At 36.9% G+C, this 19,331-nt stretch overlaps 1 protein-coding gene across 1 annotated transcript in view; it reads left to right on the forward strand.

Moving 5' to 3' along the window:
* Positions 1 to 1,178: 1,178 nt before the first annotated feature.
* Positions 1,179 to 19,331, forward strand: part of LOC140140952 (ectonucleotide pyrophosphatase/phosphodiesterase family member 5-like) — a 46,249-nt gene continuing 28,096 nt past the window's right edge. The window contains exons 1-2 of the mRNA XM_072162719.1: positions 1,179 to 2,617; positions 4,141 to 4,314. Of these exons, the coding sequence (XP_072018820.1) occupies positions 2,236 to 2,617; positions 4,141 to 4,314 (556 nt within the window). The 5' untranslated portion in view covers positions 1,179 to 2,235. The remainder of the gene's footprint in view (positions 2,618 to 4,140; positions 4,315 to 19,331) is intronic.

Raw genomic sequence — 19,331 nt, forward strand, 5'->3', positions numbered from 1 at the left:
TATATGGTCATCTAAAAATGATTAAAATGCGATTTTGGGAAGATTGTTGTCGAGCCCTCCCAAATATGGAGTTCTGACTGCCTGATAGGGAGCTAAAAAATGGAAAAACTTTTTCCAAACCGTGTTAAGTCTAAAATCACATGTTTCTCATTTACTTGTGTGATACGATCACAATAACTGTGACAAGTTTGATATAAAATTGGATCGGTTGAGCCCATATTTATTGGTCGAGCTATGAGTTTTAAAATATTGGACGAGACGTAGTCGAGTCCAATTATTTTAAAACTCATAGCGAGACCAATAAATATTGGGCGTAAAGCATCAATTGTATCATTATTATGTTTTGGATCCAATATTATCACAACTTGGATCCATCAAAACATAATAATGACGTGAGTTGTACCATCCACATGACTGGATAGCAATACGCAGAGTAGGCCTATTGGCGTTTCGGAAACAAAGGCCACGCTCTGTACTGTTACTGTGCGCTGTGTGCGTTTGCTTTGTAATCACAGCACATTGAATATCGCACAGGTAAATCAGAAACATATGTTTATGAATTTAACCAGGGCTATGAGACACATCCCTGATTTAACATTATTATGTTTTTATGGATCCAAGTGTGTGAAAATATTGGATCCAACCAACACATAATAATGATAAAATTGGATGCTTTACGCCCAATATTTATTGGTCTCGCTATGAGTTTTAAAATATTGGACTCGACTCCGTCTCGTCCAATATTTTAAAACTCATAGCTCGACCAATAAATATGTGCTCAACCGATTTTATTATCATAGTTGAGCTGTTTTCAATGAGGCTTATCTTGGTTTAATGGGGTTTAAGTCCTGCAAAGGTCGTGGTGAATTCTGCTGTAGACATGACTGCATAATGCCCCCCCCCCTAACAAGTTACCCCAATATGGTTCAGTTTTGAAATTGTGATTATTTTTCCAAGTGTAAGGATAAAGTTTTGAAAAAATCCTCGCAAATAATGAACTTTCGTACTTTCCAGAGCTGAATTATTTTTTCCTGATGATCAGGGCCCTGTCCTGCCTGTGGTTTTTTAAATCAACACAGCGCCCTCTTCATCATCACTCCCGGAAAAACACGTACTAAAGGCAGAGTTCATTAATCTTTTATGCAGAGATTACAAGCAGGTGGGGATCGCCGTTGGGGAGATGATGTTGCAATTAATTACACCGATCAACAACAAGTGCACAACACATTGATCAATAGTTCATCTGGGAAGGGAATACATTGATATTGAAAATAAAATAAACACCGCAATGTACGGTGATGTATTTTGACATCGTTGTTTTGCAGACTCGTGAAGAATTCTGAGGAATAAAGAAGGCTGTTTTTATACGCTGGAGGCTTGTTGTCACACGTACACACATGCACAACTGCTGTCTATTTTTGCGTTGTAACGCATTTATAAATGAATGGACTTCCGGATTATCACCATTCACCAATAAATTAGTGCAGTGTAAATGACATAAAACAGTGTTCCTTTAATTACTGTTTATCTTGAAATTCATTTTCAGAATAATCTTCAATCCATGATGAGAGTGTGATCCTATGCTTTAACAATGACAATGTATGATTAGAAAATTTCAATTCAACGTCAGTTCAATTTAAAAACTTGCTCGCACTCGACTCAGCTCAGGTCTCGGCACAATATCATGAATATGGAAGGCTTACACAACAGAGTTGCAGCACACAATTTGCAATCTTTTAGACTAGCAGTGAAAGAAACTATATGCTCAAACTGGACTATGATGCTTTTATTGAAGTTGTTTATATTTATATCACTGATTTGTAGAACTTGCGGTGTTGATACTGAACAATTTTTAAGCCAGAATCTGACAAGCCGCTTTTACTATTTATCTCATTTGACGGTTTTCGTTATGATTATCTCAATAGAACTGAAACTCCAAACTTTGACAAGTTGATTGAATCAGGGGCTCAAGCCGACTATATATACGATGCGTTTATCACAAAAACATTTCCCAATCACTACACCTTGGTTACCGGACTTTATGAAGAATCGCACGGAATTGTCGGCAATAAATTTTACGATCCTGATCTTGATGAAGAATTCGTTATCGGATCCAACTCGTCTTACAATCCAGATTGGTGGAATGCTGCCGAACCAGTTTGGATAACGAACCAGCGACAAGGAGGACATAGTGGTTCTGTAAACTATGTCGGTGCGGATGTAAAAATAAGGGGCATGTACCCTACCTATACTGGACGATACGATGGTGATATACCTTTTAATGACAGAGTTGACAGGATAGTTACTCTGTTTTCCAATGGATCTATAAACTTGGGTCTTCTATATTTTAATGAACCGGATCATTCAGCACATAGCTATGGCCCTGAGTCACCATTAATGTTGCCTGTAATTAAGAAGTGCGATAAAACTGTGGGACATCTTATCGAGGAGCTTGAGAAGATTGACCTGTTCGATAAGGTCAACATTGTGATAACGTCTGACCATGGAATGGCAGAAGTTTCAAAGAATAAGATGGTATTTCTTGAGGATTACATTGATTTGACATGCTGTAGGATTTTGGCAAATAATCCACTAGCAATGATCTGGCCAAATAATGGTAGGATATTTTTATTTTCAAATATATAGTACCTTCTGAGCAATTTACATTTCATCAATTTTGGGATGAATCCCAAATCATGAATCCAGTTCTTACAAAAATATCCAGATACAAATGCAAAAAAAAAAAGAACATTTTTTTTTTTCAAATATTGTTTCAAGGTTGGAACTGGAAAAATACTGCTACTAACAAAAAGGTTTTTTTTTCCAAAATTCCGAAGCTGTTGATAAAAGTTACACATTTAAAAAAACCATTAATTTAAAAGTACCAGTAATATTGAACAGCTAGCAATGCACATGCATGCTAATTCAATGTGTCTAGCCTGTGGCTGAACTAGTCCGACGTGTAGGACCTTTTTTTTCTTATTTACCAGACAATGTTCAGCTCAGACTATGACCACTATCTCATATAATGGCGCAAGAAAGACAAATCGCGAAAGTCCAGTGACTGCGCCACGGGTGGGGCGGTTAGTGGACTTTCCCGGTCAATCTTTCTTGAGCAATCAGCCTGTATGAGCAGTGAAGTACTATAGTTGGTAACTGAGAAAAAAACAGATCCTATTCGTCGGACTAGGCTGAACAGTAATTAAGATGTATTTCTCTAGTTCCACCCTTGAATAACAAGTAATTTAGGATCTATTTAACTTTTAAAAAAAATTTTGTAAAATTTTTGTTGAAAAAATGCAATTGCATCCAAAAATTATGGCCGTGATACTAGTGTTTTTCCCTGGTGCTTACGTTACATGTAATGAGTGCATATGTGGTAAATCCGAAATCGAGCACTGAAGTTGTACCCATACATGCAGCTATTCGCTGTCATAGTGTATGTTAGTATTAACCATTGGCTACTGCTCCAAGCCTGGGCTCAGTATAGACTATGCCATAGTCGAATTTTATTAAAAATATGTTATTATTAGTCATGATGAACCCATTTCGTTGAACTCAAAATTATACTGATGTTTATTAAAATTAAAGTATTCAATAGTAAAATGGTCATTTAAAGAGTTAAAAATATCAGATGATTAGTGACAATAATAATGCAACATTTATCTTGCATAATTATAATGGCTCACTTTAATACTGAACAATTCTGATTTTGGAATCTACCAGTTTATTGATAGCGAACCCCGAAAATCCGACTATGGACTTTGAATTTTAAGCAGAACTTAACCCCGGGACTTTGCTCTCTAAAAACACACTGTCAAGCATACTTGTTAAATCAGTCCATTAACCACAAGTACTAAGCATGGTACAGTACAAGGCGCTAGATGTTTGATGAGAGATTAACTTTCGGCGTCAACACAAAAGCGCCGCGAGATAGTTGTGTCACGGTGTAGTTAATGGTAATGGCGCGGGCCCGGAAGATTTAAACCATAGCGAGATATGGGCGACCAATCACAAGGCAGATCCATTTAAAGATGCATTACATCATGGCCAATTTTAGTTTGAAAAAATAACTTATTGAGTTTGTAAACTTCTGCTTCACGAAATTGAAATTGTTTCATTATTTTTTCTTATTTGTAGATGAAGAAACCCAGTCAATATATGACTCCTTGGTGAATGCTCACCCCAATCTTGTTGTCTATCTCCATGACGATATACCCAAGCAATACCATTATCAAGACAACAAAAGGATACCACCAATCTTTGCGGTAGTTGATGAGAATTGGCAGCTAGAGGAGGGCAAAAATACATCTAGTAAGTGTACAGATTCATCAGGGTTGCTGATTTTTTGTTAAATAAAAAAAAATCAGAATTTTTTTATTGAAATCGTATTTTTTTTTGACACACATCAGCATGACGTGTACAAACCAAAATGATTTTTGGTTTGAAAGTATAGTCTAGTATAGTCTAGTTACCTTCTATCGGTTTTAGTTTCATAATATAATGGGGTAATTTCTGCATTATTTGCGGCCACTGAAATCTTATCCTTGTACTCATTATGGTACGTTACCTTGATTTTGAAAGCAAAATCCCCCAGCCTGTGAGCCCGCATCATGCAAGTGCAACAAGAGGGGCAAGACTTCTCACAGGGGGACAGCTTCCCCCTTTGCCACCCTGTTATTGACGTCATGTGCGACTCATCAGGAGTCCATGGCCTACTTGAAGGAAAGAATTACATTAAGCCAACTCAGTTGACAAAATTACACATTTAGGTACATGTAGAAAGATGTCAAAGGAGAACATTAAAATATAGAGAAGGTACGGTACCATACAAATGAATGTTATTTACCCGGTATGTGTTATGAACCACTATACATTATTTAAAACCACTGCATTGTGTGCAATGTAAAAAAAAGTATTAACCCTAACACTGACCCAGGTTTTTTGCTATCGGAAGTCACCGAAGATCCGAAAAAGTGAAGAAGAAGTTCAATCTAAGAATTTTTGACTTGGCACCCCCGGGATTCGAACCTTTGACCCCCGCATGCCAACCACACGATCGCGGACTGGGAGCTACACGGGTTATTGCTGCCCGGCCAGCAATTCTGTGAGCATTTGACACTTAGGGTGATTGCATCATCGCAGACCCTGGGATGCATGCATGCGCAGAATTTTTCATCGTGGTATTCTGTGGTATTTATGGGTGTAAGGGTTAATAAGGTAAAACATTATTTCATGGCTTACATTCAGTTTTAATTTACAAGCGAGGCCAAATTGGACTATTCCATTTGAAATCCATTCACCCCTTCGGAAGACATGACCTTTATCTTCTACACAGGGAGTGTGAATTTCAAATGGGGTACCACGGTTACCTGAATTTGATAATTGATATCTACAATAATTTGTATACCATTTTTGAGAGCAATTTCTGAAAATTTGCAATTCAAAATGCGTGATTTTTCTCCCCGAAGTTGGAATTTGCAATATTTTCTTGAAATTTTTTGCAATAGTCTATTTTCTATATACTTTTTTTAATATTGATTGTGTTGCAGATCATTATGGATTCTTTAATCTTATTATTGAAAACTTCAGGTTTTTGGAAAATGAGTACTTGAAAAATGGTTGTTTTGGGAAAATCTTAAAAATTGTGGTTGGATCTATAATGCTATACCCAAAATGCGCAGTTTTTTTCATATTGTATATTCTTCATATCCTTGCTATACCCCCTGTGTGAGAGGTTAAGGTCAAATGTTTTCGATAAGGGGTGTATGGATTTCAACAGGAATACATGTAGCCCAATACATCAATAAAGCATTGTGTTACAAAAATTTAATTACTCCACATCCCGGACACGTCCAAATAAACCACTCCGACACGCAATTAAATGACCGCTTGCTATACACGCACATGTATGCTAATTAACCACCAGACAGTACACGAGTACATGATGTCTTTGTAAACAGCCTAGTGTTTACTACATGTATATTACCGCGGCGTTATCCCTTAGGGGAAAAATTATATTACGATTTGAATTGTCCTTAATTTGCATTTGGTAGGAAATTGCAGCACTTGTCATTAATTGTGTTATAAATGCTGTTTACAATAGCTAACAAATTACCTTCGAACCTTTAATCACAGTTAAACTTGTGAAATAGGGCAATTTAGAGTACAATGTTCAATTTATTTCACCGATAATACATAACATGATAAATGTACAAAACAATTCATTGGTACAGTACAATACATTAAGGGTGTGCGATATGGTGCTAGGCGACAATATTGTGTTTAAATATTAATTACTGCGATGCAATGATTCTCACTGCTTCATCGATGACCTCATGATAAACTACATGTACATGTATAGACTCAACAACTCCCAAATGAAAGGTGAATGAAATGGCCAATTTGGCAATAATATTTCAAGTTTGTAGTCAGATTTTACCTTTCTAAATATAATGAAGCACTAGCGATGCAATGAGGAGGGAAAAAAGATTAGAAATGATGTAATTGAAACATTTTAAAGATTATGCACCATTATTTTAAGCTTATACTACAATTTGTTTGAATCTTAATTATTGTCACGATAAATTATGATATATTGCGACATGGAAAACCCTTGCAATTGCCACCCTTTTATCATCAAAGATAATGCAGATCATGCTATGTACATGTATACGGTGTTGAAACAACAGAATCAGTAAATCAAGATGGCTGCGCTCAATACGAGTAGCAACAAAACATTTCCAGTGTCATTCCTCAGAAAATGCAGGTGGATTAAAGTCATTTAGTTATAGTAAAATTTGTGATTGCAATCATTGCATCAATGTTTTCCCGTGTGTTGCACAATAACGCAGTATAAAAACGCAACGGCGTGCACGTAAAATGGACGCATGCAATTTTTATAATATTTGGACATACAAAGTCTCCCTAAATAGTATTTTGAATAGTGATGAAATGCATCAATGTTGTGAACCGTACTGTTTTATGATTCCATCTGGTCAGTACCAATATGATGAATTGAATGAGTATTACACTGAGTGTAAGTTGATATTTTGGAATCATAAACAGAAGTAAACACATGTCTGGACGCAGTGTGCCCCGCCAGATAAAATCAACAGCAAACTATAAATTTCCAGTTGGTTGACAATAATTTTCAATGAAATGTCAAATTTCTTTTGGTGGCTTGATAATAAAAGACTATAACATCCAGCATACTGGCACCATTGGCATAGTTATGCCTGGATTAACATAGGTTGCCATGACAACCATGATTGGATGTGAGCAAAGGTCTAACTGTAAATGAGAATAAGGGAAATCTATTCAGTTATACCTTGGTATACATATACACCAGAGACAAATACCTGCGTAACAAGAACATTGTTGTTGTTTCTAGAATTTGATATATTTGGCCATTTACATGCCTGGATAACCATGTTAAACTGTAATAATTATGGATATATTTTGAATCTTACAGTACAAAAGATCCATTATTTGCTATATTTAATTACGTTGTATAATGCATGACATGCAGGCTGTTACGTCTTGACTTGATCCAAATACGGTAAAAGGGATCATTTTTGTGCGTGTAATTTTTCACGCTTTGCCAATTTTGAACTATTTTGCTCGTTCTTAAATTTGAGATTTTTAGTTTTTTGTGCATAGAACTATATAATGCATATTAGGGCATAAGGGCATTGTACATTTTTATTTGTCCATTAGGCCCATGAAAGTCAATTCCGAGTTTATCGTCCCTTTTTTTTCCCATGTTGGTGAGGTGACTTTTTCATTTTCATTATTTCATCAGATTTCATTATTGACCTAAAATGCATGTTGATTTAAAGCCAAACTCATACGTGTGAGTTATAAACATGTTTTTATATGGGCAGGGACTAGAAAAGTTAGAAAGGAGCCTGGTTTTGCTTCCAAGTTATGAATTTATATGTTTTACAAACAAAAATATATGTTTCCAATTGCTAAAACTGGTGAAAACACTGATAATTTGAAAATAATGAATTATTTTGGCAGTTTTGAAAATTGGACGCGGGTATTTTTGGTTTCCAAAAAGTGACGCGGGCGGGGGACGATAAACTCGGAATGTGCCTTAGCAAAACCTTGAAATAAGAAGACCGGGTCCAGAGGGAATTTGTTGTTGAACATAAAATTGATGTGCTCGCAGCAGTAGATATAATGTAGCAGATGAAGTACTCTGCTATCAGTAGCATGTACATGACTGATGATCTAGAGTGCTATCACTACCTCACCTCACCTCACCTCACCAGGCTGTGTTCGACCATTGTTGGACGTAGCCCTCTTCATGATTCTTCCACTGTTCTCTGTCTCTTGCATTTCTTGTCCATGTAGGTCCCATGTAGGCAGTAATGTCATCACGCCACCTCCTCTTCTGTCTTCCTCTTGATCTTTTCCCTGTTCTTGGTTGCCATTCTGTAAGCCGTTTAGTCCATCTGTTATCTTCCCTTCGTGCAAGGTGACCTGCCCATCTCCATTTCGCTTTTTGAGTTTCACCATAATGTCTTTGACTTGAGTTTGACGTCTTATTTCAGTGTTCTTAATTTTATCCCTTAAGGTAATGTGAAGCATCTTCCTTTCCATTGCTCTTTGGGCTGTTTGTAATTTCTGTTCCAGGTACTTGGTTGTTGTCCATGTTTCTGCCCCATATGTCATTGTTGGCAATACACACTGGTTGAACATTCTACTTCTCAGATTCATTGGTAACTTTTTGTCACATAGAATGTCCTTGAATCTTCCAAAGCAACTCCAACCTGCCTTTATTCTGATCAAAGCTTCTTCCCTGGTGTTGTCCTCCATCTTCACTGTTTGGCCGAGATATTTGTAACCATCCACCTTTTCGATAACATCGCCTTCAACTTCAATGACATCCTCTGACTGGTAGTTTGTCATATATTTTGTTTTGCCCCTGTGTATGTTCAGTCCAATCTTTTTACTTCCTTTATTCAGATCATTTAACTGGACCTCCATCCTTTACTGATCTTGTCACCAAAGCTACATCATCTGCGAATCTCAGATCTGTTAGCTTCTCGCCATCTATGTTGATCCCTCTCTCCTGTAGGTTCAGCTTTCTGAATATATCTTCCATTGCTGTAGTGAATATTTTGGGGAATATTGTGTCTCCCTGTCTCACACCACGCTGAATTTGGATTGTTTTTGAAACATCGTTTTCAATGTGGATTTTGGCTGTCCTCGAGAATTTGGACATAACCTTCGTTGACTCCAACTTTACGCTATCACTACAGCAGTAACAAAATAATGTACGGTAATAAATTAATGTGCTATCAGCAGTGGATAGCACGTGAAGTAATTTACTATCAGCAGTATAAAGTAGATGAAGTAGGGTGCTATATTAGTGAAATACAGTAGATGACTGATGAAGTTGGGTGCTATCAGCAGTAAAAGAATCAATGATAAATTAGTGTGCTATCAGTATAATAGATGAAGTAATGTGCTATCAGCAGTATAGTAAGTAACTGCTGATATAGGGTGCTATCAGCAGCATATAAATGATAAATTAATGTGCTATCAGTAGTAGAGAGCAGATGAAGTATGTAATTTGCTATCATCAATAGATAGCAGATGAAGTATTTGCTATCAGCAGTAGATAGCAGATGAAGTAATGTGCTATCAGCAGTAGATAGCAGAAGAAGTAATGTGCTATCAGCAGTAGACAGCAGATGAAGTAATGTGCTATCAGCAGTAGATAGCAGATGAAGTAATGTGCTATCAGCAGTAGATAGCAGATGAAGTAATGTGCTATCAGCAGTAGATAGCAGATGAAGTAATGTGCTATCAGCAGTAGATAGCAGATGAAGTAATGTGCTATCAGCAGTAGATAGCAGATGAAGTAATGTGCTATCAGCAGTAGATAGCAGATGAAGTAATGTGCTATCAGCAGTAGATAGCAGATGAAGTATATGAAGTAATGTGCTATCTGAAGTATAGTAGATGAAGTAATGTCTTATTCAGCCGCAGAGCTAGAAAGCATGTTAAGCAGGGTGCTAGCATTAAATCAATCATAAATTAATGTGCTATCAGCAGTAGATAGCAGATGTGGTAATGTGCTATCAGCAGTAGATAGCTAGTGAAGTAGTGTGCTTTCTTTCTTTTTTTTCCTTTCTTTTGGACTTTTGAACTAAATTATTCAATTTTTCATGAAGAAAAAGGCCTTTAATTAGATTGCTTCCTGATTGTGACAATTACCCCTGGCATTTCTCATTGAATCATACCAGGTCAATGTTTAGGTTTAGGTTTTATTAAACAAATTAATAAAACAGTTCAAAGATGCAATTAATTTGGTTCCAGCATGATTGCAGTGGGTTGATATTTTTTATAACCTATTTTGAGTGATTATGTCCAGTGCACCGAATGCAAAAGGTTTTGAATGTACGCTCATATTATGATGCAAGTATATTATTGGGAAAATTTATTGTAGTTTTCAATTGTTCAGGTTTGACTTTTTTACCTTTCTTGAAGCGCTTGAAGCTTTTCCACAGATTCCATGGGTCTATGTTTTGAAGAAAAAATCCTTAGACATGGGTCTCACTTTTAGATTTTCTGTGCCATGTGTGAAAAACATGCGGGAAAACATGTTGCTTTTACTATTTCCATGCTTAAATCCTTAGATATGGGTCCTTATTTCCTGAAAATCCTTAGATATGGGTCCCTATTTTCGGTAAAATTACCCTTAGAAATGAGTATTGGTTCGGAAGCTTGGGCCACACATCCCTGTCGAAAAATAATCCAAGTACCACCCCCTCTCCCTGGGTTCCCAATCCCAATGGATGTACTCAAGTTTGGTTTGGGTAGGGATGTAGCAGTGAGAATTTAAAAGCGGAACCATCCATATACCAATTTTGAAAGAAATTTGGACCCGTCGTTATACCAAAAGTCAAATTTTTTGGCCAAATTAATCCCTTTGACCTTTTAACCTCACACCTCATTTACTCATCAGACATTAAAGAACCCCATCAAAATGAAACATATGGTTCCTGAAGTACATCCGACCAGTGTCTGTAAAAAGGTCAGAACTGTCAATAACAACAGTTTAATATGACTAACGATTGGATTTGGATTAATAATTAACTGAATTAATTGGCAGACAACGTATTGCTCATCAATCAAGTGCAGTGGCATCCTCAGAGCATCATACTCGGGATAGCCTGAGCATCCAGATTTCTTTGAGATTGATAAATACATTTGCCATTTGGGCAAAAGTTCATTTTGGCAGTTGCGAGGGTGAGGGCAGCCAGGTAATTCTGCTAAGGCCTGGCACCGAGGCAATCACATGCTAAAGAATACATCCAAAGTTACACATTTTGAGGGGCACCAAGGCAATTGCCTGCAGTGCCTCAGGTTATTTTTTTTTCTATGCTTGTGTACACATGTAAGGCCTACCTCTCAGCTTTTCATGCAATTTTAATTTTGGTGTGAAATAAATGATATCATATATGTGACGTGTCATGTCAAAAGGAGACACTTTTGGGCAGGTTATGAATTTTGAGGTTTTTACATATCTTAAATATAGAGATATTTTGCTCCACAACGCCGTTTTCCCCAATGAAATCGGACATTCCTAAGCGAAGATATTGAGTTCGGAAGTTATGGTATTATAAAATTGGAAATTGAGATATCGGCCTTTAAAAATATTATTGACAATGTTGAGAGTAGGAATTTTAACTTGAAAAATGTCTAAAAAATACAAGATGCCAGTTATATTCCGGTCTGAAACTATCAGACAATATTTTTAACATTAATAACATCACAAATTCGCAACAAACCCAAATTGTGAAAAAATCACCCACCGGCAGATTTTTGGCTATTTCTCCATTTACGATCCTGCCCAAAAGTGTCTCCTTTTGACATGACACGTCACATATGCATGTATCTATAAGCAAATTAACACAGATCCAGGTTTTTGAAAGTGGATGGGGGGGGGTCAAAATTAGAAAATAAATGTGCGCCGCTATCAACTTAACTACGATAAAATATTGGACCTGCCTGTTGTCTATCACATGGTAGAGGTATGATAGAGGATAGTAAAAACGAAAATTCATATTGTTTATTCTCATTTCGTTGTCAGTTTAATATTATCTTTATAACTAAACATGATTTAATTTTATAGCAAAAACTAAGTTACCATCTTAAAAACTCCCCTTTTTTGAAATGAAAAAAACATGTTTACCATTTTACGCTCTAGAATGTGCTACATACACGTACCTTGACAAGCGTGTTATGAGATGAAAGAGAAAAGACAAGGAGAGTTCAATACTTTCTAAACTATCACCCTTCATCACTCATGTAGTGCACTTGAAACGGTACTTGAGTTTGTGATAAAGTGCACTCATTAGGGCAAACATTTTAATCACAGGGCTTTATTTTTAATTGAAAGGAATGCTAGTCTTAATTACTTTTTCTCTCCTGATTTTTCTTCCCATCTTCTCTGCCTTTGATTAACTCTACTGCTCTATCTGTGAAGTTTTATCATTAGTATTGGGTTATTCCATTTGAAATTCGCACTCCCCCGTGGAAAATCTTCCACAGAGGGAGTATGAGTTTCAAATAGATTACCTCTTCATTTGAAATACTCACTCCAGTTGTGGAAGATATAGGTGAAACCATCAGTTAGGGAGTATGGGAATTCATTTGAAAAAACATACTTGTCTTTTATTTCTAAGCTTCCACAGGGGTATGACAGATTTTATATGGGACAGTAGTTTTGATTCAAGCATGTATCCACCCATAGCCAAACTCATGAATATTCATGTTTAGCTATCGACATTAATTTTCATTAATTTATATATTTGGTAGTTTAGCCCTCTGCAAATATTTACTGGATTCACAGAAATTTTTATACAGGTTCATCAAGACTGTATAGATCTAGACCCATGCATGTACATGTAGAAGGCTGTTACCACCATATGTTTTAAAACATAACTAGTGTACAATACACAAATGTACTATGCAGTAATATACAGTACTAGACTGGAATATTACATTGCTTCTCTAAATTGGATCGTAAGGAGTCAAAGATCATTTGAATGCTATGTATGTGATGCTGGGTTGAACAAAGTATGCTCTTGTTGTATAGAAAATCCAAACTAACATATTTTAACACTATATTTTACACAGTATTGTAATTAGAAGGAAAATTCAGTTTGCAGTGGTGCACGTTACCAATATCTATTTTGAGATTTAAGTTAATGATATCAATGTTGAAATGCAGTTACCAATAATTGGAGCATACATGATGCATGCAGTGTATATTATCAGTACTCCATAGAAGCTGTCATGTTTAATAGGGATCAATTGAATACCTGAGTGGAAGAAGGGCCCAACTCCAATTTTTTGCAAAATTGAGTTAGACCCAGCATTTTATTGCCAGCAGACTGTTCTTTCTTGTGTGTGAAAGATGAGTCAAAATCCACTTTCTAAATAGTCTTCCACGTACATTTAATCCTGGTTTTCATGGAAGAAAGGCCCAACTCCATGGAGTTGGGACCTTCTTCCACAAATATTGGATTTATAAAAGAGGAATTTTGTTCATCCATGACATCTGCTTTTTACTACAATAAACTTTCTTGATAACATATTACATTCTTCTACTTGTGCAATTAATGGATAATTTCCAAATTTCTGGACCTATTTATAACACATCTGCTACTTGCAGTAGAAGAAGGGCCCAACTCCAGCTCGCATTAAGACCTGTACCGTTGCCATGGAAGCATCATATATGATTTCAAATGTATGTAATATTGTATGTTCATGTATTAAAGGTCCCCTGAAGATGAAAACATTCTGTCTATAAAACTTTTCCAAATATTAGGTTTTTTCTTAATATCTCAAAAACAGTTTTGATGGAGTTGGGCCCTTCTTCCACTCAGGTATTCAATTGCTAGTGATTCCATTATACAAACATACATTGCTGTTGATTGTGTACAGTTTGATGGGGGAGGAGGGGATACTTCAATATTGGAAGTGATGGGCACATTATGTTAGGATGCTAAGCCTCTTTTTCAGCATGCACTCTTACCTCGTCTAAGGAACCTTTATTTCACCAAATAAACAAATAAATAAAAGAGAGTTGGTACGTCCCAGGTGGAAGGGGCATGAAAGTTTCTCCGGAATTTGGAGATGGTGGTTCTTTGGGAGCTGGCGGTGTACCGGTAAAAGGCTGTCTTTTGGAGCTGTGAACGGTCAAGATCAAGGTTCTTTCTTGGCTTTCTGGTTGATAATCACCTGAAAAAAATGAGCAATTTAGGGGTCTTTTAGAGCTGAAATGTTCAAAATCAGGGGTCTTTCAGCATTCTACTGGTAAAATTCAGGGCTCTTTCTAGCTGCACAGTCCAAAACCAGGGGTCTTTCCAGCGAGCTTACCTGTATGGTAATTTGTGTTAAGTGTCCCCTCCCATGTTCATACAGGGTGTATCAAAATGATTAGTACCGACGACTTCGCATTTTTGCCAATTTTTTAAACTATTTTTTATACCAGTTTGGGGCAAATTGTTTAAATATTTGAAATTATAGTAGTTTAATCTTCTATTAGAATTTTAGATCATAAAGATAACACATTCTGTTCAGAAGTTACATAATTCTAAAGGAAAGGAGGTGTTTTACACTTTTCATCGTAACGGTGGATCCGTGGCGCACCATTTTCAAAGCTCTATTTTAGTACAAATATCTTATGAGAATGATATGTTGAAAATCTCGTAACTGTTTTATTTTTTCCTTGCCTATTTCTTCATTCATGATGTAGGCCCCTATATAAATGTTCTAATCAATATATATTGGTTTAAAGTAATTATGTCAAAGCCGTAATATCTTATTGACTTCAATAATTTAGGTGGAGAGGTTTGTGTATTTACACTTTCTAGGACGGACATTTAAATTGTGTAGTAAAGATGCATTGATATTACTAAGTAGATGGTGTGGTAGAATGATTATAGACTGTAGACAGTGTCTCTTACACCTGGTAAGAGTTGTTGGAATGGCTCCACAGTATTCAACACTTCAACGTGCTTTCACAAAGCTATGGCAAAGTGCAGTGAAGATTTAGAAGACAGTTTCCAAGAGCAAGGATGATCCCATGCAAGCATGCTATAACAACAATGTTTCAAAATTGATATGGGCAGTTACAGAATGGACCCATCCCAGGTGTTAAGTTCATTCAAGATAGGGCGTCACCTCACACTGTCAGAGTCGTAAGGCAGAGACTTCAGGAAATATCTTTCTAAAAGTAGACTGAAATGAGATATTGATTAAGAGCATGTATGCAATAAATAGTCGCATTCATCTAGTGATGTGTAAGTAAAACCATGATTACGTCGATCTTTGTTTAAATGACAATAGCTCCCAAATGCATCAACCTGTTATCTTCAGATTATTAGATCAATAAGTTAACATATGCCCCTTTCTATTTATAGTAAAAAATCTATATTAATTAGCAATTTTATATTTTTGATATATTTTTGAAAATGCGACATATCCCGGTACCAATCATTTTGATACACCCTGTAGTTTCACAAATTATTAGCCAGCCTTTGAGATTTCATTCACAGGGTGAGTACTCAATGCAAAAGACCGACATCGCCTGGCTAATAATTATTTGGTGCAGCAGTGACATTAAAATGAATACACGGGATCGATACACGTGAATTGCTATGCACGATTTTGATATCAGACGAAAATCTTCGGATACTGAGTTAGAAAATGATGAATATCTCCCGTAAATGAATTTTTCTCAAGAAACCAGATGTGGTCTCATACACTTGAAAATATGTGTTGAACAGATATTATAGTCGTTAGCGTGCGCTTTGAAAATTGGCCGTGCGCTTTGAACTCAAAATTTGACCAAGACTCTCAATTTTATATTGCGTTGGTCTTGTATGGACTACAGCGCGCAGCAGGCTATAGCGGCACTCACTCAAGTGGAGAGAGTATAACCATTGACCGCAATGTCGTATACAAGCTTGCTCACAGAGCGAGAAATCAATTGCCCCGTCTATGTCAGTAGCCTTAGTCAGGTCACTTCGCTAATAATATGCATCTCATAAGGTCCGAATAAAATGGTCATGGGTGGCTGTGGATTCAACCTACCATGGCGATTTCTACTATGAAGATATCGGGCGATGTCACTGTGTGCAAAAGACCATGCATCACAGGGATTTGCCACAAACATGGGTCATATTTTTATTTGGTCATTTGGTATATCAACAATCCCTTTTTCTTGGCCATTTTTTGTGTTTTTTGTGTATGGATGGGTCTAATATTGCCTCCCTTTAGCCAAGATTTTCCAAAAATATTGAGATATAAGGTGTAAAATCTGTTAATTTGTGTTAAATTTGGCCGGAAATTTAAAAGGTCCAAATTCTTGAAAATAGGTTTGGGTCCAATTTCAGATTCACAGCTGCACCTCCCTTCCCAAACCAAACTTGAGTATCTCCCAGTCTCGTTGAAAAAAGTAATAAGAATTGTGATTTTTAATGGTGGAATCTACTACAAACATATGTTCGCCATGTATAGCTAGTATTTTGGTGTAGCTTAACTTAACTCATCAGTATGAGAGCCTTTATTTCCCCCTTGATCTGTTATTTAGCTCCTCCACACGGATGTCGACTGCAGATTTTACAAGTTTCAATTTTTTAATTAAAAATTTCAGAATTGTAAATTTTCATGACCATATTTAGAATCAGCATGAAAAATGCATTAAAATGAGTACAAATAAGCCTAGTATTGGTTCAGTAGTTCTTAGATAGCACTTCATATTTTGAGAAAAATATCATAAAACTTGGGACTTTTTATATTGAAGCCTATGGCAAGCACGCATAGCATAAATAGTCACCATATGGGTGAGTAGTTAATTTAACAGTGCTTATAACACCAGCAGTAATAGAGTCTGTGCATTATTAATGCATAGCTTGTGAATACAATCAAGATCCTACATGACTCTATGTCTAGCCAATTAGATTAACAACCGCTTCAAGTCAATGATGAAATAACAAACACGCATCTAGGATAAAGCATACCATGGTAATTATTCTTTAGTCTGGGTCCGGGGGCAGAGGAGGGAGGGGTACTTAGTACATATGTCCATATTGTGATGTGCCGCAAACTTGGGGCTGCATTTTCTGCCATTTGGTATATCAATATCATCAATGACCTCTTTTTCTACAATGTAGGCCAACTGGTGAAGACACAGCTAATTTTGCTCTGAGCATGTTGTTGGGAGTTCAATTTGAACTTGCCACTAGTTTTTACTTGAATTTGCTCTTAAAAACTACAGCATCTAGTTTTTGCTGTATAATTTTATATTTTGTTGTTTGTCCCTGAAGAAGAGCAGTTTCTCTTCTCGAATAAGGGTTGTTTTTTGTGTCAGTTTGGTTTAGTTTGTCTGCCTATGTGCACACAGTGATTTTCATCACTTGTTCCAGTGTACTTTTGTATAATTTCTGTGGCTCTGGAATTGGTAATACCGGTATTTGGCCAACCTATTTTACCTATTTTTGTGTCTAGATTTATTGCTTGGTTTAGCATGTCTTTCATGTATCGTTGGTGCACAGTGATTTTCATCACTTGTCTCACTCTCAGTTAATTTGTATTCATGTTGATTTTGTATGGGGAGTGCATTGTATTTGTAATAGGAAAAATTGAAAGGGCAAGTGCATTGATTTTTTCATTTGTACACCAACTAAATTATATCAGCTTGTCTTTAACCTCATTCATAAACAATCATAAATCCATTCTTATAAACATACTGTATTTTGTCAAATAAACGCCCTGGGGCGTTACATTTTCCCAAGGGGGCGTTTATTCAAGGTCAATTTTAGAACGATAATTCCCGTTAAAATCATTAGGTAAACTTAAAACTCACGCTAAAATGACGAACTATGAACTAGAAACACTGACTTCTGGTTCACTTCCGGGTTTCTGATCCAGATTTTCGCCAATTACTGACGCTATTATCGACCATGTGGGCAACTTGGTAAGCTTACTACACAAGATAGCATGGAAATATCAGCATTTTGATATTTTGTTATTAAAATCTATCTATCTATCTATACTATAATAATCATAAGCGTTATCTGTCCGTCTGTCTGTCCGTCTGTCCGGCTATGCGTTTCGCCGCGCTTCGACGCATCGTTCCGATATTTCAGACATAGGTGGGTACCGGGCGTGCGCTGTTTGCCGGGTAGTTTTGAAGGTCATCGGAGGTCAAGGTCAAAGGTCAAAATTTCAAACTTTGTCAGATCGGGCCTAAACTTGGTGGGTAGTATCCTTGATACAAGGGGAATATATGCCCAAAATAAAATCTAGGTCGCCCGAGGTCAAAGGTCATTACGGAGGGGTCAAATTTCAAACTTTGTCCGATCGGGCTCAAACTTGGTGCGTGGAATCCTTCGTATGAGGGGAGCATGAAAAACATTATATGGAGGTCATCCGAGGTCAAAGGTCATGCATTTCAAACTTTGTCCTATCGGGCTCAAACTTGGTGGGTGGAATCCTTGATATGAGGGAATATATGCGCCAAAACAAAATTGAGGTCAACCGAGGTCAAAGGTCATCTAGGGGGTAAATGTAAACTTTGCCCTATTCAAATGTTAGAGTATGCCCAATTGGGCTTAAACATGGTAAAAAGAATCATTGATATGTCAGGAACATGTGATAAAGTCAAAAAGAGTCATCAGGCGTCAAGCCGTATTTCTATCATGCAGCTGTTGCCGTTATACCTAAATAAAAACAATATTGTGAGTATTGCATTAAGTTTCAGCCATATTTTTCTAAATATTCAGACATATTTAAAAAGAGTAAACAAGATCAGTGAACTACATTAATTGTAGGCACTGCTGTTTTACACAAGTACTAATAAAATAATGAGCTCTGTGTGTCTGTCTGTCTGTCTGTCTGTCTGTCTGTCTGTCCGGCTATGCGTTTACCGCCTCGACGCATCGATCCGATATTTCAGACATAGATGGGTATTGGGCGTGCGCTGTTTACTGGGTAGTTTTAAAGGTCATCGGAGGTCAAGAAAGGTCATCGGAGGTCAAGGTCAAAGGTCAAAATTTCAAACTTTGTCCGATCGGGCCCAAATTTGGTGGGTGGAATCCTTGATACAAGGGAATATAATGCGCGAAATAAAATCGAGGTCAACCGAGGTCAAAGGTCATTACGGAGGGGTCAAATTTCAAACTTTGTCCGATCGGGCTCAAACTTGGTGGGTGGGATCCTTGATACGAGGGGATTACATGCCCAAATACAATCGAGGTCAACCAAGGTCAAAGGTCATTACGGAGGGGGTCAAATTT

This window comes from Amphiura filiformis, chromosome 19, assembly GCF_039555335.1.
Source record: "Amphiura filiformis chromosome 19, Afil_fr2py, whole genome shotgun sequence".
Taxonomy (NCBI): Eukaryota; Metazoa; Echinodermata; class Ophiuroidea; order Amphilepidida; family Amphiuridae; genus Amphiura; species Amphiura filiformis.